General features: G+C 54.5%; 1 protein-coding gene across 1 annotated transcript in view; it reads right to left on the bottom strand.

The window, feature by feature from the left end:
• Window positions 1-10071: 10071 nt before the first annotated feature.
• VWCE (von Willebrand factor C and EGF domains) overlaps window positions 10072-20767 on the bottom strand; it is a 35047-nt gene continuing 24351 nt past the window's right edge. Inside the window, exons 14-21 of the mRNA XM_004715042.2 lie at window positions 20002-20119; window positions 18835-18920; window positions 16629-16725; window positions 14732-14814; window positions 12588-12678; window positions 12428-12510; window positions 11354-11444; window positions 10072-11023 (exon numbers count right to left, since the gene is read on the bottom strand). Of these exons, the coding sequence (XP_004715099.1) occupies window positions 10416-11023; window positions 11354-11444; window positions 12428-12510; window positions 12588-12678; window positions 14732-14814; window positions 16629-16725; window positions 18835-18920; window positions 20002-20119 (1257 nt within the window). The 3' untranslated portion in view covers window positions 10072-10415. The remainder of the gene's footprint in view (window positions 11024-11353; window positions 11445-12427; window positions 12511-12587; window positions 12679-14731; window positions 14815-16628; window positions 16726-18834; window positions 18921-20001; window positions 20120-20767) is intronic.

Below are 20767 nucleotides of genomic sequence, written 5' to 3'. Positions count from 1 at the left end.
TCTGGTGCACATGCACACTGGAATACTGTGCATGGCTAAAACCAGGGGTGAAACCAGGAAGCCCCTCAGGACATGGATGGGCTTGAAGAGCATCAGGCTGAGGGACGCTGGTCAACCACAAAAGGACAGATATCCTGGTCCACCAGGACTCTTAGAACTGCAACCAAGACAAGGACTGTGTGTCAAAGAGAACAGACTTTGGTGGGGCACAAAGGGGGACGGGGAGGGAAGAGGAAACAATAGAAATAGAAGGTTCCTGTGGGTCGAGACCCCTTTGGAGGTCGAACGACCCTTTCACAGGGGTCTTCGCCTAAGACCATCAGAAAACACATATTTCTGCTCCTCTATTCTATCCGTCTCCAGACAGGTCCGCCCACATGCAGATACGCCCGCCTAGAAGTACCCGGTGTGAAGACTGTTACCCGTACTACACCACGCTTCAAGGCAAAATTCCATTGATTTGTCATTAGAAATAAATATTTCACAAGAAATAATAACGTATTGTTTTGTGAATAATCACAATGCTTTAATGATGTTCGATTTGTAACAATGAAAATATATCCTGCATATCAGATATTGACATGCCGATTCATAACAGTAGCAAAATGACAGTGATGAAATAGCAACGAACATAATCTTATGGCCTTTTGATGAAGATGGTGAAGAAGGAAGCTCCTGCCCCTCCCCCAACGGGAGTCAAAGCAAGGCTTTAAAAGCCAAGAAGGCCGTGCTGAAAGGCATCCACAGCCATTTAAAAAAAAAAAAAAGATCTCTCATCACCCACCTTCCGGTGGCCCAAGACCCTGAGACTAAGAGGGCAGCCCAAATACCCTCGGAAGAGCGCCCCCAGGAGAAACAAGCTGGACCATATGCCATCATCAAGTTCCCCTGGACCACAGCGTCTGCCACGAAGAAGATCGGAGACAGCAACACACTGTGTTCACTGTGGATGTCAAAGCCAAGCAGCACCAGATCAAACAGGCTGGAAAGAAGCTCTATGACATTGACATAGTCAAGGTCAACACCTTCATCAGGCCAGATGGGGAGAAGAAGGCATATGTTCGACTGGCTCCTGCCTCTGACGCTTTAGATGTTGCGAACAAAATTGGAATCATCTAAACCAGGGGTGTCAAACTGGTGGCCCATGGGCCGCATGTGGCCTGCGGGCCACCAGTTTGACACCCCTGATCTAAACCAGCCCAGCTGGCTAATGCTATATACAAACGTTTTCGATATAAAAAGTAAATAAATAATTTTATGGTTGGGGGTCGCCACGACATGAGGAATTGTATGAAAGGGTCGAGGCATTAGGAAGGTGGAGAACCACTGTCCTAGAAGGTCGACAGGTGCTGACTTGGGTGAGCTGGAAGGTGGGAGGCCACAAGAGGGAGAAGGGAAATCGGAGGGAGGAGGAGTTGGGTAAAACACAGGGGAGAGGGGGTGTTGGGGAGAGGTTTAGCCAATTCATTGCAAAGCTGGTGGTCTGATATGTAAACCCCGCCCCCACTCAATTCACAATAAATAAAGGCATGAACCCCTGTGGATCTGAACCCTGTCTGACCCACAGCTGCAGGGCAGGACCCTCTAGTTGGAAGGCGAGCACCACAGCCCCCATGCAGAAAACGGTGAAGGCCCAGGAGAAGCTGGGAGCCACAAGTAGGTGCTATAGCCCCCACTCCCCACCCACTCCGCCATCTGCAGTGTCGCGGGGATGCTGGTCCACTTCTGGGGCAGAGGTTGTGGGACAGAGCGGAGCACACACCCTAGGAATGAAACCAGGGAGCCCGCAGAGCAAGTTGGGTTTCTCAGCATGGGCTTGGAGCGGAACCAAAGTTCCTGAATAAGTGCGGACCCTGCTCCATTCTAGGCCCTTCCTGGGGGTTCACGAAGTCCTTGTCCCCCGCTAGGGGCTCTGAGAAGTCCCCCACCCCACAGTGTGGCCTGTTTCACTTCAACGCCACTCAGCATGATCCCTGCTCCTCTTTGTCTCATAAACCTAATCCTTAAACCTGATCCGCTGTCCCCCCCACAGCTGGATCTCAGGCGGTCAGTTGGAGACAGCAGCAGGCCCGCCCTGCCCCGGAGGGGCTGGAGCTGGGCCTCCTTGCTGAGAGGAAGTGACATTGGGGGTGACCAGGCCAAGAAGGCTTTAGAAACCCTCTGGTCACATTAAAAAAAATGTTTCATTGTGTTAGGCGAAGGGTTACAGAGCAGAGCTCGGCTTGACCCCCCTCAGCATCGCCACCCCCTTCGTGGGCCGTCACTTCCCACCTCCCCCCCAACCCTTCCCACCTCTCCCCTGGCCTAACCCTCTGACCCCCGATCAATGCTGCCCTTTGGATCTGAAGCTGGTTGATGATTCTGACTGGGAGGTGAGTTCCGTTAGGTCCCGGAAGGTTGGGGCCTTGGTCTTGGGGTCCCGCCCATCTCCACCAGGCTCTTGTCACATTTTGAAACGTGCCACTCCCACAAATACAAGCGGTTGGACTCTAGGAGTGGATCACCCCGTTCCCCAGGGTGCACCGCACCCCTCTAACTTGTGGAAGCAGGCACTCCGGCTCGGAGCGGCTCAAGGGTCGAGCAGCGCTCTCCATGGTCGATGATTCGAGTCCACCCCGAGGTGCCTTAGAAAAAGGGTCCGGTGATCAACTCCCCACGAAAGAACATGGGGGGGGGAGAAGAGACCCTGGGAGCAGAGATCTACTCTAACGTGTGGTGCTCCTCTGGGTCGCCGGGAGGCAGGTGTCTGCTGCGGTCAAGTCCTGTCGGCCTCCAGGCGCCCCTGTGGGAACTAGAGCCGCAGAAGAGCTGCTTCAGGGGGTTTCCTCACTGTAGCCGGTGTCGCTGGGTGGATTCAAACCGCCCACCTTCAGGGGAGTGGGTGTGAGCAAATCACTGGCAAGGTAGGTTTCTCGGGTTAGAAATACCTCGATCTTTGGCTTCTCTGGAGAAAGAAATCACGCTGAAACCTCGTTTGTGATCCAAGTAGGTTTGTGTAAAGGACAGAAGTTAGGGTTTTACACAGGCACCCTCGGGGCACTTCCACACCCACACGTGGGGACCTGAGGCCAGAGGAACCACAGCCCGGCGGGGAGCGGCTGGAAAAGAGGGCAGTGGTCTAGAACGTTCTGGCTTCTCAGAGCCCTCTGCTGGGAGGCGTGATCGATGGTATTGGTTGACCCCATTGCTGAATTAAGCCCACCTGGCCTGGATCGGCCCCTCCCAGGTATACTGGCTTCCTGGCTCAAGGGCCTGAATTTGTGCATGCCCTCTAGCCTTTATTGCAGTGGTTCTCAACCTGTGGGTCCCGACCCCTTTGGGGGTCAAACAACCCTTTCACGGGGTCCAACGACCCTTTCACAGGGGTCGCTCAATTCATCACAGTAGCAAAATGACAGTCACGAAGTAACAACAAAAATAATGTTATGGTTGGGGGGTCACCACCACATGAGGCACTGTATGAAAGGGTCTCCACATGAGGAAGGTTGAGATCCACTGCTCTATTGGCTTCTAACTTCCTGTAGAGGGGGAAGCGCGGCCTTAGCACGTCGAGGGACAACCCCTAGTTCCTGTCCGGCTACCTAACAGCATCACCCAGGCCCCACGGCGGCAGCCCCCTTGCGGAGGGCCTGTAATGGATGCCGTGCAATTGCACCGAGACGAAACAACAAAGGAGGCCAGGGCTGCATGTTCTGGTTTCTTGGTACCTCCACTGCCTCCTCTTGATCCACCTCACCCGGAGCTCCAGACACACCGTTCCTCTTCCAGCTGGTTCTTTCCCACCTCCAGGCCCTTCTCCCTTCCCTCGTCCTTGGTCTCACCAAATGCCTAGCATCTTACCCCTGCCCTGAGAAGCCTTCCCTGACTAGCCCCCAGCCCTCCCCTCCCTCCATGGCTCCGGGCACTGCCTGCTTCCACACGGCTGCACGCATTTACTATGTGTCTCCCCCACTAGACACGGCTCCACGAGGGCTGGGACTGTGACACAGTACCAAACAAGCATACGCACTGTCCCCGGGCCGATACCAACTCACAGCGACCCTCTAGGACAGGGTAGACCTGCCCCAGAGAAGTTCTGAGACTGTAACTCTTTACCGGAGTAGATAGCCCCATCTTTCTCCCACGGAGCAGCTGGTGGTTTCAAACTGCCGACCTTCCAGTTTAGCAGCCTAACGTGTAAGCACGAAGCCACCAGGGCCCCTAGTAGGTGCTCAATAAATAGCTGCTGAATGAGCGGTGACTTCCTGAAAGGCAATCATGCGGGCAGGACCGGGGCTGGGAGAGGGTTTGACTGAGCCCATCTGGCAGTCATGAGACTGGCAGGTGGATTTCCCAAGCTTCCAGCAAAGACTGTCCCTGTGTCCAGGGGCTCCGTTGCTGTCATTGGCAGGGCTGCCACTTCCCAAGCTCCTACTATGAGCCAGGCAGTGTACTGGGCCCTGGGGAGGGAGGCAGGGGCTTCCTGGATCTCTCCACCATCCCCTCCCACCCAGTTCCATCCTGTCTCCCTCCTCTTTCTCAGCCCCAGCAGCTGCAGCCCAGCCCACCTCAAAGGGCCTCTTCCGGTCTCTCAACTCTGAGATTGCTGGACCCAGGCAGGCGCGAGGCACCCCTACCTGACGGACCGTGTGGACTGGACGCGCCTGTGCTGCCGCAGCGGATCTGGGACTTCTCACTTCCCTCCCGAAGACACACGACGGAGCCATGCCTCTCTGGGATCATCTCTGGCTTCTTCTTCATACATCTTTCTCCATGTCCTGAGGGCCTCAGGTGGGGGACCCCCCACCCCAGCATAGCGAAAGCCATCCTCTTCATTCCCAGGTGGCCAGGAGTGTTATTCTCATCTCTTCCATCTCTGCGCCGCTCACGCAGACGCTCCCTGGCGAGGATGCTCTCACGGGCCCGGCGACAGGAAGGACTGGTCTATCCGCTAAGGAGCTAAGGAGCCGCCTTGGCAATCCGGAGGAAAATGATAAATGCAGAGACCTTTTGGCCCAGGAATCGCGCTGCTGGGAACTGGGCCGAAGGAGGCGCTCGCGCACGTGCAAAATGACGTCAGTAGGAGCTTGTTCTGTTGCAAGGTTTGAAATGACCCAAATGTCCAGCCATCGGGGATGGTCAAACCGCTCCGGGCACATTCACGCCAGCAGTTGTTACACAGCTGCAAAAAAAAAAAAAAAGGAGTACGTTCTCGAGGTTACCGAGATGGGATGGTCTTAAAAAGAAATGGTGAGGTGGAAAACAGATTTGTTAAAGCCAGGTGTACAAGAGCCTCGACTGGGCTCTCTGGGGATGGTAAAGACGGGAAACTGGGACATCTGCTTGTTCAGGAAACACATAAAGAATGTGGAAAAGACCGCCCCCCCCCCTCAAGGGAGAAACTTCTTGCTAGCTATACTTTTGCATGTAAAATATGTTGGTTTTCATTTTCTTGTAAAATATGTTAGTGATATGGACAGGTTGTCATTGCTGGAGCCAGCAGGCAGGCTCTGGTTCATGGTGACCCTGTGCACAGCAGAAGGGAGCGCGCCCGGCCCTGCGCCATCTCCCACCTCTGCCATGTTGGAGCCGCCGTGTGCATCACCCAGAGGCTCCCTCCTCTCCAAAGTAGTTGAGGAAAGGTGTTCACAGATTTATCTTCCCTGGAGACCCTGTGCGGATTGCCTTTCGGTCTGCTTATCTCCAAAAACCTAAGCTCGCCGCCTTTGAGTTGATTCTGACCCCTAGGGACTCTCTAGGACAGGGTAAAACGGGCCCTGTGGGTTTCTGAGACGGTCACTCTTGAAGACACTAGACAGCCTTGTCTTTCTCCCATGGCGCAGCTGGTGGTTTGGAACTGCTGACCTTGGGGTTCACAAGCCAACACGTGACCACTAGGCCACCAGGGCTCCTTTCCGTTCATCTAGCAACCTCCAAAATCCGGTCTCGGGAGATGGGTTTGATTGTCAGCCTTTCAGTGCTTCCTAAGTGTCCTGGAACACACTGGATGTGACCGGCTCCCCCGGAAAGACTCTTGATCAACAGGGCACATCCATGGGCACAATTGGTCTCTCTATTCACCGGGGGCAACAGAGGAAGGAGAGTCAGGCTAAAGGCCTCCCTGAACAGCTGCCTCTGTTGCCACATGACCAATGACCTGGCTGTTGCCTGGCTACCAGTACAGAACATTTAGATCAAAGAATCTGAAGAAGAACCTACATCAAGTGGGGAGAAGTGCAGAACAGAATGTCAAATGCCCATGACTTTCCAGAGTCAAGGAGGATGGGTGAACCTCTGAAACTGTTGTCCTGGGATGATCTTTAAACCTTAAAACAAAAATGCCCCCTAGAGGGAGGGGAAGAAAACAAAAAAGAGCCGATACCAAGGGCTCAAGTAGAAAGAACCTATTTTTAAAATGAGGATGGCAACTATGTACAAATCTGCATGACACCATGGATGGAAGGATGGATGGATTGTGATAGGAGTTGTAAGAGCCCCTCAATAAAATGTTGTTTTTTTTTAATGTCCCCTAAAGGCTGCTTAAAACAGAACAAGACTTTAGCTTGACTGGTTTAAAAACAAAAAAAAGGCCCTTTGAGGGTGTGCCCTTAAAAATGACAGTAAGACTTTTTATTGTGAATCAGGTGAAGGTTGACAAAGCAGGCGACCAATGCCATCTTCAACACCTCACCCAACATCCCAGCGTCTCACCCGGTTGCACCCTGTTCTGCCCTTTTTCCTCTTGTTGAATATCATCTTCCCCTGCGGCCAAGTTATGGCCAGGCAACGCTCGAGCCAAAATACAAACTTGAGTCTATCCCACCCAAACGATGAGAACAGCTCAAGAACAGATTTGCTGCACCAAACACGGATGACAGGACACCGGACGGGCTGTGGGAGGACATCAAGAGCATCATGCAAGAAGAGAGCAAAAAGGTCATTCAAAAGACAGGAAAGAAAGAAAGGATCGATGTGGACTCCAGAAGAGACTCTGAAATGTGCTCTCCATCAGAGTCAGTAAGGTCAATGGAAGAAATGATGAGGTCAAAGGCTAGAAAAGAAAAATGTCAAAGGGCAGCTCGAGAAGACAAAGTAAAGTTCTGTCATGAAATGTGCAAAGACGTGGAGTTAGAAAACCACATGGGAAGGGCATGCTGGCATAGCTTCAACTGAAAGAACCAAAGGAAAAATTCAAACCCTGAGTTGCCATGTTGAAAGATTCTATGGGGCAAAACATTGAATGATGCAGGAAGCATCAAAAGAAGATGGGAGGAATGCACAGAGTCACTGTACCTTTGGGAACTAGTCGGCATTCTGCCATTTCAGGAGGAAGCAGATGAGCAAGAATCAGTGGTACTGAAGGAACAAGTTCAAGCTCCACTGAAAACAAGGCTTCAGGAATTGATGGAATACCAACTGAAATGTTTCAACAAGCCGATGAAACCCTGGAAGAACTCACTCATCTATGACAGGAAATAGGGAAGACAGCTACATCACCAATTGACTGGAAGAGATTCATATTTGTAACCAAGCCCAAAGAAAGGTGACCTAATGGAATGCTCAAATTACAGAGCAATAGCATGAATGTCACATGCAAGTAAAATTTTGCTAACAATCCTCCAATACATTGACAGGTGTCAGAAGTTTGGGCTGGATTTAGAAGAGGACTTGGAACAAGGGGATATCATTGCTGACGTCAGATGGATCTTGGCTATAAGCCATAAGCCTTACATAAGAACACGAGAAAGGTGTTGACTTGTGTTTTATTGACGATACTAAGTCATGCAACTATGTGGACCTTAACAAACGACGGATAGGCTCGAGAAGAATGGGTCTCCCAGAACACTGCACTGTGCTCGTGCAGAACTTGTACATAGATCAAGAGGCAGTGGTGTGAACAGAACATGAGAAGGCTGCATGGTTGAAAAACAAGAAAGGTATGCGTCAGGGTTGTGTCTTCTCACCTGTACTGACTTAATCTTTACGCTGCACAAATCATCAGAGAGTCTGGCTTAGATGAAGCAGAACGCAGCATCAGGATTGGAGGAAGGCTTATTAACAAGCTTCAGTTTGCAGCTGGCACAGCCTTGCTTGCTGAGAGCGAGGAGGACTTGACGCACTTGCTGATGAAGATCAAGGAGTGCAGCCTTCAGCATGGAGCACAACTCAACGTAAAGAGGACTAACGTCCTCACAACTGGACCAGGAGACACCATGATACACGGGGAAAAGATTGAAGGATTTAATCTTTCTTGGATCCACAATCAGTGCTCACGGAAGCAGCAGTCAAGAGATCAAACGCATTGCATGGGGTAAATCCACTGCATGATGTAGTATTAAATTTTAAAAATTGGTGCTGGGGGAGGTGGGGGGCCAGCCCCCACCCGCTAATACTCCTATTACTACTACTCGAATTCAGTAATACTACTTCTGGGTTCAGTAATGCACAATCGTACGGTTGAGATATATAAGTATTATATTAAAGTCATCGAGAGCATGAGAGATTAATACAATAATACAGTCAGACACGTTACATGGCAACATTGCTCACCTCAGCCCAGCTTAGTGGTCCACGTGGAGAGAGGGGGAAGGGAAGGAGGATAAGGGAACAAGGGAGAGGGGGAAGAGTCAGGGAGGTCAGAGTCTGAGAAGTCCGAGTCCGAGTGCTCTATATTGCTGACTCACGCCTATATAACTTTTGGGGGCATGCCAGCCCACTAATTACAGGTAGAGACATACGGTCACAGGGAGGGGTTACACTATAGGGTACCCAGTAATGAGAGGGTGGTCTAGGGTGGTCTCTGGGTCTCCATAGGAACCATTATCAGAAGGGTGCAAACCCCTCCTACAGGAACCAAGCTAATTGCCTTGGGCTCCAGAGAGAGGTAACCCATTGTCTCTAGCAGCAAGGAGTCAGGCTAGTGCAGCCTGGCAACTGATTGCCTTCAGGGAAGGGAATGCCTGCGTATCTGACCTCCCCCCACAGCATGAGACCTCTTTAAAGTGTTGAAAAGCGAGGGTGTTACTTTGGGGACCCCTGACCCTGTTATTCTCCATTGTCTCCTATGCATGTGACACTTGGACATTGAATAAGGACGACTGAAGAAGAGTCTATTCCTTGGAATTAGGGTGCTGGAGGAGGATGTTGAAAGTACCACGGACTTTCAAAGGAAAACCAGATCTCTCCTGGAAGAAGCACAGCCAGAAGGCTCCTCAGAGGCAAGGATGGCAAGACTTGGTCTCACGTCCTTTGAACATGCTATCAGGAGAGTCCCTGGAGAAAGACTTCCTGCTCGGTCAACGTGGAGGGGCAGTGAAAGGGAGGAAGACCCTCGGCAAGACAGACTGACACCGCGGCAATACCAATAGGCTCAAACATAAGAACAATTGTGAGGATGGTACAGGACTGGACCCTGTTTCCTTCTGTTACACAAAGGGTTGCTATGAGTCGGAACCAGCCCAATGGCACCTCACTACAGCACGGCACTTCAGAGACGTGCAGAGTTATACAGCAATTGGATTCTGCTGCCTGCCGGTCAACACACATGCTGGCCTATGGTCAACCTATAGACAGGGCAGCACAGCACAGACACGTGCCAGTAACATGGGTCTGATGACTATGAAGACACGTGTGAGAGGCTATGTAAGTATGTCCTGCACACCTGGCAGCACAGCGCTTTGTTTACATGCAGTCATACGCACGGATGACCCTTCTGTAAGAGGTGTGAGAGCCACATGTTGTCAGGGGAGTGGTTGTGTTCACTACATCCTGTGCTCCAATCAGGATTCCTGAACTCCATTATAACCTCACGGGACCAGGGGGGACGTGGAGGCGACGGGACGTTGCCTGCAGGTTGCGATTTGGTGCAGGGCAGTATGTACACACAGAGCCAGGTAAACACCTGGCTCGATTTCTGTCGGATATCCTGACGAAGAAGAGGCCAGCTTACACAAGAACCCTGCCCGCCCAGCCCCCATTTGGCACAGGGCTTGGGAAGGATCTCAGTAGGGTTCTCTCCCAGGCTGGGGGGCTGCAGTGGGTGTGGGGTCAAGTGTCCCCCTTTCCCGGAGACCAGAAGTGAACGAACAGGAAGAAATGGAGAGAACCTTTAATCAGAAACCTCAGGTAAGGACACACGGTGGGAGGTGAGGGTGTCCCCAACCCTGATGAACAGAGCTCAGCACCCCCAGCTTTTCTCCACAAAGCACGCCAATTGGGGGAGTGGGGTACTGACCATGGAGAACTCCTTTTGCTCAAACCACACTCCAAAGGCTTCTTGGGCACCTGCCTCTCTTGGGGTCCAGCCTAAGGGGGCTTTTCTGTTCCCACGAGCTCCTTGGTCATCGGCTGGGGTCCCCCCAGGGCCATCTGCTCGCCCACCAGGCCCGCAGCAGAGTTGTTTCTGTCTGGAGTCTTCCAGAAGTCCAGGCCCATATTCACACAGTGGACGTCTCCCCCCTCGAGGTAGTGGGCTTCCGGGGGGCGGGGCCAGCCGTGGTTGCCAGTGACCCAGAGAGTCCGGAGGTGGTGAAGGAGAGTCTTTGAGACCCGAGGAAGGTCCCAGGGGTCTCTGAGCGGCTGGGGCTGGTCGTGGAAAGTGTAGATGCTTCAGCCAGGGTGGTGGCAGGCCGAGAAGGCCACCTGGACACCGCCCAGGTCTCAGGAGCAGAGAAGGGGGACCAAGGAGCCCCCGGAGAGGCAGGAGGTAGTGTGGAGGTTCCTGGAGGGGTGGAGGGTCCTGAGGAGACCTCGGGCTTCCCTGGGAATGTACCTCCAGGCCCCAACAAGGGTGCAGGTGAGACCGGGCCTCCCGAGGGGTCCGAGGGTGAACGCTGAACGGTGGACACATTGGTCCTTAAGAGGAGCTGGAAGAGAGAGCGTGCTGGCCTCTGAGAGGAAGTGGCCAGGGGCCCCGGGCAGGCGTCGCAGCTGACAGCACTCGGGGGGGCCTCTGTGTGCTCATGGGAGCTCTGGGCCGCTCTGCTGGACTCCACATCTCCGTGAAACGCAGGCTTCAGGCCTCCTCCTGGAGGGAATGGGGACTCTGGAGGGTGGAAAGAGACGGGGGAGGCGAGGGGCTGAGTGCCCGGCTTGGAGCCACCTCCTGCCTCCAGCAGGAAGTCAGAGCGGCCCAGCCAGCTCGGTCCTGTGTGACCTGGGCTGCAGCACCCAGAGCTCCTCTGGGTCCCCCTTTACTCTTCTGTGAAATGGGCATCAAACAATGACAAGCAGAGCTGCACCATGGGTCAAGGGGGAGCGGTGTGGCGGTCCCCCCCACCCTGCCTCTCAGAGCCTGGCTTCCCCACAGCCAGCCCTGCACCTGGACAGAGGCTTACAAGCAGAAGATGACGTGCCAACAGCCAGGGCCCATTACCTGGGCAGGAGGCACAGCAGTCCTTGGGGGCCGTGCGGGGGTCTGCGCAGTCCTGAGGGCAGGGGGCCTGCTCACAGCTCACCTCTCCCAGCTGGGGAAGCAAAGGATGCATGAATCCCACGGCAGCACGCCCCCCACCCCCCCAGCAATGGGGCCCCCACCTAGGTCCCGGGGCAGAGATGGCATCATGGCTCAGGCAGGACCTGAGAAGCCAAGCGTGTGGGGTGTGGGTGACCTTAAAGAAACCACTCTCCACCCCCCACCCCCATGCCCTGGCCTTCCAGAAAGATGGAGAATATTCCAACACCAGAGACATTCTAGCACAGCGGTTCTGAACCTGTGGGTTATGACCCCTTTGGGGGTCAAACAACCCTCTCACCAGGGGTCGCCCGATTCATAACGGTAGCAAAACGACAGTGATGAAATAGCAACGAAAATAATTTTATGGTTGGGGGGCTCACGACAACATGAGGAACTGTATGTAAGGGTCGTGGCATTAGGGAAGGTTGAGAACTACTGTTTGGGGTTAGTTTTTTTTAAACATCATTTTATTGGGGGCTCATACAACTCTTATCACAATCCAGACACACATCCATTGTGTCAAGCACATTTGTACATTTGTTGGCATCATCATTCTAAAACATTTCCTTTCCACTTGAGCCCTTGGTATCAGCTCCTCATTTTCCCCCTCCCTCCCCACAACCTCTCCCTCTCGAACCCTTGATCATGTATAAATGATTATGGTTTTGTGGGAACCACTGTTCTAGGAGGCCATTGTGCATGGAGAATGGCTGGAGGAAAGGTTCCTGCTGCCTAATGCTTTTAATTCCACTGACTACTGATGGCGAGGCCGGAGGTGTCAGGCCACCCCGGAGTGCCTCGGAATAAAGGCCTGGCAATCCACTTCCAAAAAAACAGCCCCTGAAGCCCCTTGGGGCCCTGTGCTCTCTGAAAGGGGGGGGGGGTGCGGAGCCTCGAGTCAGCCCACTCAATGGTAAAAGGCGGGTGCTCTTTCTAGTTTGTTTGTCTCAAGGTATTGAAAGGACAGACACAGCTGCCCCAGGGCCAGCTCACCTGGCAGGTGCACCGGGTGCAGGGCTCATCATCCAAGGTGAACACCTGGCCGTTGGCCACCTTCCTTCCCTCGTAGTTGCAGTCTGTGGAGGCAGAGGAGACAGGGCGGTGAGGACCAGGCCCCCTGGAGTGTGGGCAGGGGAGCCCTGGTCCCACTCACCTCGGCACACCGGACAGCACTCCCCGTCGGGGTGGAAGGGGTAAGTGCAGGTGATGGGGCAGTCCACGGGCGAGCAGGCCACCGAGCCCAGCTGCAGGGCAGAGAACAGAGGACAGGACACTCTGGGAGGCCGAGGGACCCTTGGGAAGATCCAGGACATCAAGCCACGATTGTCCGTCACAACCACCAAGGGCTGGGACTGCTCACCAGAGCCTAGCTATTGTCCCCGTATAAGCTGCTGGCCACCGGGCTGGACTGCCCAGGAAGGAAAGGTGGGCGGCGACCACCAAGAGGGAGGAGGACCTGGAGCCGGAGCTCCAGAAGCAGGTGGCCATGGATGAGCAGGGGACCACAGGGGTCACTCTGAGGCCACAGGGGATGTTGACTCTGCATGTCTCAACCTCCCTGTAGACCTTGTCCCCTTGCCTGCCCACACCCGACAGGGGCCAGGCCAGCACAGATGACTACTCTCACACGTACCCCCTGCGGCCAGGAGCCCTGGCAAGCCCTTAGCACTTGTAGCAAGAAAGACTCCTTTCTCTCTTGAACACTGGATCCTAGGGTTCTCTAGCCCGGGTGTAGCGCTGCAGGATGCACCTCCCAGAGGCCGAGTGCCAGGTTTGGACCCACGGAATTGCTATCAACTAGGAGCCCTGGGAGCATCGCGGTCCTGAGTTGGGCTGCTAAGCACAATGTTAGCAGTTCAAGACCACCATCCACTATTTGGGAGCAAGAAGAGGCTTCCCATCAAGAGTGACAGTCTCGGAAACCCACAAGGGCATCTTGACCTTGTCCTAGAGGGTCGCTATGAGTCAGCATCAACCTGATAGCAGTGAGTTTGGGTTGATTTTTTTTGGCGCTGATATCGTGAGCAGAGAGTGGGCTGGTCCAGTACCGGCCGAAAGGTTGGTGGTTTGAATCCACCCAAAGGTGTCTCAGAAGACAGGCTGGATGCTCTGCCCCCGGGGGATCTTGACCTTGGAAAACCTGAGGAGCCACTCTTGTGTCAGCGCGCACAGACTAGACTGGACTTGGCCACAAACAAGAGCCATCCTGACAACGCACAGGGTCTCTGTGCCACCATCTTTCTTACCTGAAAGACAGAGGTGAGGGTGGTGCCGACCTCCGGCACATCTGATTTACCAAAGGTAAAAGGCTAGAAAACAGAGTGCCAGGAGGCTCGATAATGCAAGTGCATCGAGGCGATCCTGATATAGAACCGAACCTCAGATTTTCATGAAAACCAGACTTTCTGGAGCCATGGAGGGTGGATGCACCCTCACCGATTGCCCTGAGATCGTCTTTAAACCCTAAACATTTGACCAAGAAATCCCAAGGTCTTCTTTAGACCAGAAAGACCAAACTGTCACCGAATCAATGCAGACTCATGGTGACCCTGCAGGGCAGGGTAGAACTGGCCCTGTGGGCTTCCAAGACTGTCACTCTTTATGGGAGTTGCTTTTCTCTGGAGAAGCCTCCTGGTGGTTTTGAACTGCAGACCTTGCGGTTAGCAGCCCAACACTGGGCCACCAGGGCTCCTCAAACCAAGCACTAGTTTAGCTTAATGTATAACAAGTGTCCGCTTGGGGCATCCTGCTCTTCAAAGATGTAGCAATTCAGACAGCAGCAACTCCAAGACTCGATTGGGTAGGAAGCTTAGGGAAGGGGTGGTGGTGGTGAGTGTTGCTTAAAGGGGCAGGAACCATGCAGCAAAGTTGTGTGAGAATAACACAATCAGTGTCACTCCAGGGTACAAGGAGAGACCACTGTTGTGGGGTATCCTCTGCAGGTATATTCTCAACAACAAGATGATGTTTTCTGAAAACATTTGGACAGAGACCCTGGGTCTGTGCTCCCCCCTCCACCTTCAGTGACAATCCGGGGGCCATGCTGTATAGGACGAGAAGCCCCCTCTCCACACCCCCTGGCAGCCGAGCAGGCTTCTGCCACCAGGTGAGAGCTGGCTACCTGGCCCTGGCACAGAGCTGCCTTGGGTAGGGTTGGTTGGGGACGGCTTTTGCCCTGGACCAGAGGCCGGCTGCCCTTGGAGGCCTGTGGGCTGACCTTGGGGCTGGGGAACAGATGTGGGTTGGGGGAGGGGAGGTGGGTGGTCTGCAGACAGGTGTGGGACTCGGGGTCTGTACCAGGCAGATGCAGCTCAGACAGGGGTCCAGCACAGACGGGAAGGTCTCATTGTTGTAGAAGATTCTGCCTGTGTAGGTACAGCCTGTGGGAGGGGAAGCATACATAATGAGCTCAGGCATAGGGGGAGGTGCAGGGGAGGGGATCCCAAGCCAGGAGGGGCACTTGGTGAGCACGAGTGGGGGTGAGGGCACATGCAGTGAGCACCAGCAGGGGGTACAGGCCATGGGGAGCACTGAGGGTGGGAGTGGGAAGGGCACAAGTCAGGGGAGCATGCGGTGAGCACCAGCCAGGAGGGTGGCAGGCACTAGGCTCCTGGCCAGGGCCAAGGTCCGAGGCTTATCTGGAGAGTAAAGGTCAGCTTGTGCCTGCCCCGAGCTATCACCCAGCAGGGTAAGGTCTGGCTCGGGTGAGGGGACGGATCTTGTATGGAATTCAGTTCCAGCCGCAGAACCAGCCGACTTGGAAGAACCTGGAGTCTGTGGTGCTGGCCCTCTGGTTCTGAGCCCGGTGAGGGGAGGGGCTTCCCTCTCTACCCCTCACCAGGTGGGGTAGAGAGGGGACTCTCTAGTGAGGGACTCCACTTGTGTGCATCAAGCCATATTCCCAGCATCCTCTCTGCACCATACTGCAGCAAACCCATGGCCATGGCCCAACTCACACCCTGCCTTGTCTACACACTCCCCCGTCACTGCCCCTCTGATACCCCGGACACCTGGCGTCCAGGTACCTTGATGATAATGACTGTCTACTATTTGGTACAAACACAGGAGCCCTGGTGGAGCAGTGGTTAAACACCTAGCTGCTAACCACTAGGTTGGTGGTTCAAACCCACCAGCCGCTCCAGGAGAGAAAGCTGCAGCTTCCCTAAAGATTTCTGCCCTAGAAACCCGAAGAGGACAGTTCTACTCTGTCCTACAGGGTCCCCACGAAGCAGAATCGAATGGCTTCGATGGCAGTAGGTTTGGTTGAATGTCAGGGTTCAGGACAGAGAGTCCCTGGTGGGAGGAGGCAAACAGCTCCACTATGAACTGGGAGGTTGATGGTTCAAACCCACCCAAAAGAAAGGACTGGCGATCTGTGTCCATCAAGATCACAGACAAGAGAGCCCCCTGGAGCACAGTCCCCCCCATCACCCACAGAACTGCCCAGAGTCAGACCCGGCTCCACAACGCCGGGGGAGGGTCAGCTTCCCAGCTCAAACGGAAATAGCGGATGGGCCACAAGGGAAGTGTTCTATGAACAGCACGAACATACCATATTATAGGCCGGTTATGTGCTGAGTCCCTGGGTGGTGTGAAGGGCTAATGGAAAGGCTGGTGGTTCAAGTCCACCCCAAAGGGGCCGAGGAAGAAAGGCCCGGCTATCGCATTCTGCATCATCCGGCCCTGACAGCTGATGGAGCACAGCTCCACAGCGCTTCGCGGAGCAGAGGTGAGAGTGGCATTGCCACGGGTTAGCCGTGGGAATGAGCCCTTTGAAGAAATGGTCCGCCCCACCCCCAATTTTCTTGCTGTATTTTCTAACTTTTTCTACAATAAAATGCATGACCTTTGGAATAGGGTGAAAACAAAAACTATGGATGAAAAAATGAAGGCTCACTGTCACTTTCGCTGTGTCCCACCTTCCAGCAACTTGGTCTCCCCACCCCAGCCATGGGCTCTGCGTGTCTCACTATCTGCTGACGGCACCAAGTCAGGGCTCACCCTGAGCCCACTGCTTTCTCTCTCCAGGTCTCAGCTGCCCCATCTGTACAATGGGCCTGCCCCACGGGCTTATAGTAATGTACAAAGGAGCCTGGTGCAGGAGGAGCTCATATGGGGGGCTCCCTAGAGCCCAGCTCTAGGGGGTGGGGTTGTGCACCCCCCTTCTGCCCCCCACCCCCAGCAAGGAGATTACCTGCTGAGCAGTCTGGGCAGCACTGTCCAGGGATCCGAATGGGGTGAGGGCAGGAGTCCACGCAGTCTGTCCTTTTGCAGCTCACTGAGCCGTCTGCCTGAAGAGAGGAGGAGCTTCACCAAGATCCCACTTATGGCACCAGGCCCCCCACCCGCCCGACCACCCTCCAGCCTCCCAAAGGCAAGGACCATGCAAGCTGGCCAAGGCTTGTCCAAAAGCGTGCCCTGCTACCCTTCCAATAGATGGCAGTCACCCTGCAAAGAGGATCAGCTACTGGGGAAAAGTGGTGTGACCCTCCCCGTAAAGCACCACATATCTAAGAACATCAATGCCCAGGGGCCCGGCCCAAGGAAACGGGGCCCCCGGAACCCAAAAAGCAAAAACAAAAAAAGCCGCAACAACCCCCTCTATAAGCCTCCTAGCTTCTCTCAGACGCCCGGTTCACACCTAACCTACAGCCCACCATCAGGCATATTCTTTTTTATAGAAAAAGGCTCCATTGGACACGTCCAGTTCAGAAGGCCGGGGGTGGGGCGCAGTAATGCCACATAAGGACTGCCATACAAGGTTGCGTTCACCAATTGGAATGTTTTCGGGCGTTTCATGTTACTTTCTTAGGCTGGGAGGCCCCTGAATCAGCCATGCAGGAGGAAACAGGCACCGGATGTACTTTCCTCCGAGTCTAATCCCGATTGGACACGCCAGAGTAATGCGGGAGCCCTGGTAGTGCAGTGAGTTACACGTCGGGCTGCTAACCACAGGATCAGCAGTTCTAGACCACCAGCCTCTCTGAGGCAGAAAGATGAGGCTTTCTACTCCTGGGGAGAGTGACAGTCTCAGAAACCCACAGGAGCAGTTCCACCTATAGGGCTGCTCGGAGTCAGCATCGACTCAATGGCAATGAGTTGATGGTTATATGAAAGCCTTGGAAAGGAACCCTGGTGGCAGAGTCCTTTAGTGTTGGGCTGCAAACCCGAAGGTCAGAGGTTCGAACCCATGAGCCGCTCCACAGGAGAAAGACGAGGATGGATGCTTTTGTAAGTAAACTCTGTAAGGGTTTACTTCCCCAGAAGTCCTCTGGGGTAGCTCTCGTCCATCTCATAGGGTTGCTATGAGTCAGAATCGCCCTGATGGCCCATCAAGATACTTGACAGGCAAGCTTCCCACAGACTCATGCACACACGAACCAGCTGGGGGTGAAGAGGGTCTGAGCTCAAGGGTCCTGGTGTGTGGCCAAGGCTGCTGGCCCCGGGGGAGGACATTTTTGAGAAACACAATTCCCCAAGACTAAAAGGAGTGGCGGTTAAGCACTAGACCACTAACTGCCAGGGTGGCAAGCAGTCTGAACCCACCGAGACACTCTGCAGGAGAGAGGCCGGGCAGTGTGCTGGTACAGACGGCTGCCTAGAAAGCCCTCTGGGGCAGCTCTACCCAGTCCAGTGGAGCCACGCAAACCAAACTCCCTGCCATCGAGTCCATGCCAACTTACAGCCCCCCTAGAGGACAGGGTAGAACTGCCCAGTGTTTTCCGGAGACCTTAACTTTCTGAGCTAAGCCTTCACAGGAGTAAAGCTCTTCCTGGGAGTTTGAAAGCCCCATCTTTCTCCTGCAGAGTGACTGGTGGTTTTGAACTGCTGACCTTACAGATCGCAGCCCAACTTGTAACCACGCCACCGCCAGAGCTCCTAGGTCAGCATTGAAAATCAACTCCCCGGCACCTACCACCCACCAAAGGCTTAAACCATGACCCAAGCCATCGTTTCCAGCATCTCTGTGCTCTGACTAGAGGAGGGGACCCCGGCTTAGCCACGGCTAAGACGGTGAAGTCCGTGACTCGTGGTAATGAGGAACATTTGCAGTTTCACCCACACAGCCTGACTCTCTGGGCACCGGGCTGCCCCAGCCTCTTTACTCGCTCATTCAGGTCCTCGGGGTCCCTCTTCTGGGCCCCTCAACTCCTCTGGCCAGCAGCTCTTGACACAAGTCCAAGCTGGCACACAGTTCTTCAGGCAGACTGCCAAGGCCCGTCCTCCATGGACAGAATAGACAGGGGCTCGGCCCTCTCTGTAAAAATGGACCCCGAGAGAGCATGGGAGCGAGTCGGGCTGGGCTGGGTGGGGCGGGTAGGGTGCTCGGGCGCTGCCCTCTCAGAGAGGTGGGGAGGGGGGCAGGTGGAGTAGCTGAAGGCGCGCAGGCTGTCATTCACCTGGCAGATGCACAACTCACAAGGGTCACCAGGCGACCAGATCTGTCCAATCGGAAACTCAACGCCATTGTCATCCAGAGAGCAGCCTGGCCATGGGACGGTGGGGGAAAGGACAAGTGGGCAGAGGGCCCTGGTGCCCACTGGACCTGCAGCCCCACCTGCCAAGGGACCCAGACCCACACAACTCTGCCCCCACCCACTGGGTTGACGGGCCCCGGGTGTGCACAAAGCTACCTGCTGGATTCAGGGGTTACCCACAGATGCCCACTGGTGCCTATGTGTGGTGCCATTTACCTCCACACATGGGCTGGTCTTCACGAACATACTCACACAAACATGCCCTGACACACAACACACTCACACATAAACACAGCCTTACAGGTACACATAAGCTCCTGGACATGCATAGAAACACACACAGAGGCACAATTCACACGTGGGCACACACACCTAAATGCACACACATACAAATCACACCAACACACACTTACAGGTTCATACACACTCATACAAACACATTCACACATGGACACAACTCACATATACAGACACACAGACATACACATGTGGATGCAAACACACAGGCACCCACTCACACACAAATACAGCTGACACACATGTACATACATGGACACAAACACACAGACACATGCATGTGCACAAATCAGATATAACTCACCCACAGACACACATGTACACAGCAGACACACACACACACAAGACCCACACAGAGGTGTACAAAACCATGACCACACGTATATACACACAGAGACAGTTGCAAATGCCTCCACAATCAGATACTCACAGACACACACTCACACACACAGATATACTCACACTCACAAATACAGCTGACAAACATGTCCAAACACAGACATGTGCACAATCATATACAACTCACCCACAGAAACACATGTACACACAGATACATACACACACAAGGCCCACGCAGACATGTCTACATGTCTACACAACCTGGACCACCCGAATGGACATACACGGGCACACAGTTACACATACCTATACAATCACAGACTCACAGACACACACAGATACACTCACACAGACCCAACTCCCGGCCTCAGTGGATGAATGAAGCCTGGCCTCTCTGCTCACGGGCCCCCTACTGGGTTGGTGCAGCCGGGGCGCAGGGCTGGGTGGCCCCACCTGCTATGGGTGTGGCTTCCCGGCAGGTGAAGCAGCACTGGCCAGGGCCTAGCCACCACTCCTCGCGGGGGCAGTCCAGCTCCGGGCATGGCATGAAGGAGCACTCAACCTCCCCGTCCTGGAAGAGAGTCATGGGCCAAGGGCGGGCTAAGAGGGGGCTAGCGGGCCACTTGCCCTGCACCCCAAAGGAAAAGTCTCCAGGGAGCAGAAGACTGAGGAGTGAAGCTGGGGAGCAACCCACGGATTTGCTACGTGTCCAGCCCTGCTGGGGCCCACATGGCCACAGCTCCAGTCAGCCCCCAGCTCCTGCCCCCCGCCCCAACACACTCACTCTATAGCCAGAGAATGGCTCATCTCTGACCAATCACACCAGCCGCCTCACTGCCCCAGCTAGACCCCCTGGGCTGTGCCCCCTCCCCAAAGTGCTGCCGCTGGCTGATGGGTGCCCCCTCTTGCAGAGACACCTGCAGCCTACACCTGAGCCTGGCTTCTCCTGTGGCTCCACCTGCCTGAGGCCGATTCTCCTGTGACCTCCCGTCCCTGCAGATCCACTGGGCCTGGCTCCCTCAGCCCCTTCCCCAGAGGCCCGCCTGAGCCTGGCTTCCTTGGCCCTTCTCCACTTCCCTCACTGGTTCTCCGGATTCGATTGCTGGCACTTGCGTCTGGTCTCAGGATCCTGGAGTCTCAGGATCCAGCCTAAGAGCCTGCTACAAGGGAAGCCAACCCAAGATGGTTGGGGATTGGGGGGGAGATCTGCCTCTGGCCT

Source organism: Echinops telfairi, unplaced genomic scaffold (genome assembly GCF_000313985.2).
Source record: "Echinops telfairi isolate 266 unplaced genomic scaffold, ASM31398v2 ScPeMD7_7416;HRSCAF=8454, whole genome shotgun sequence".
Classification (NCBI taxonomy): Eukaryota; Metazoa; Chordata; class Mammalia; order Afrosoricida; family Tenrecidae; genus Echinops; species Echinops telfairi.
The sequence above is the reverse complement of the archived record's forward strand: the minus strand, read 5'-3'. Positions and strand labels throughout refer to the sequence as shown.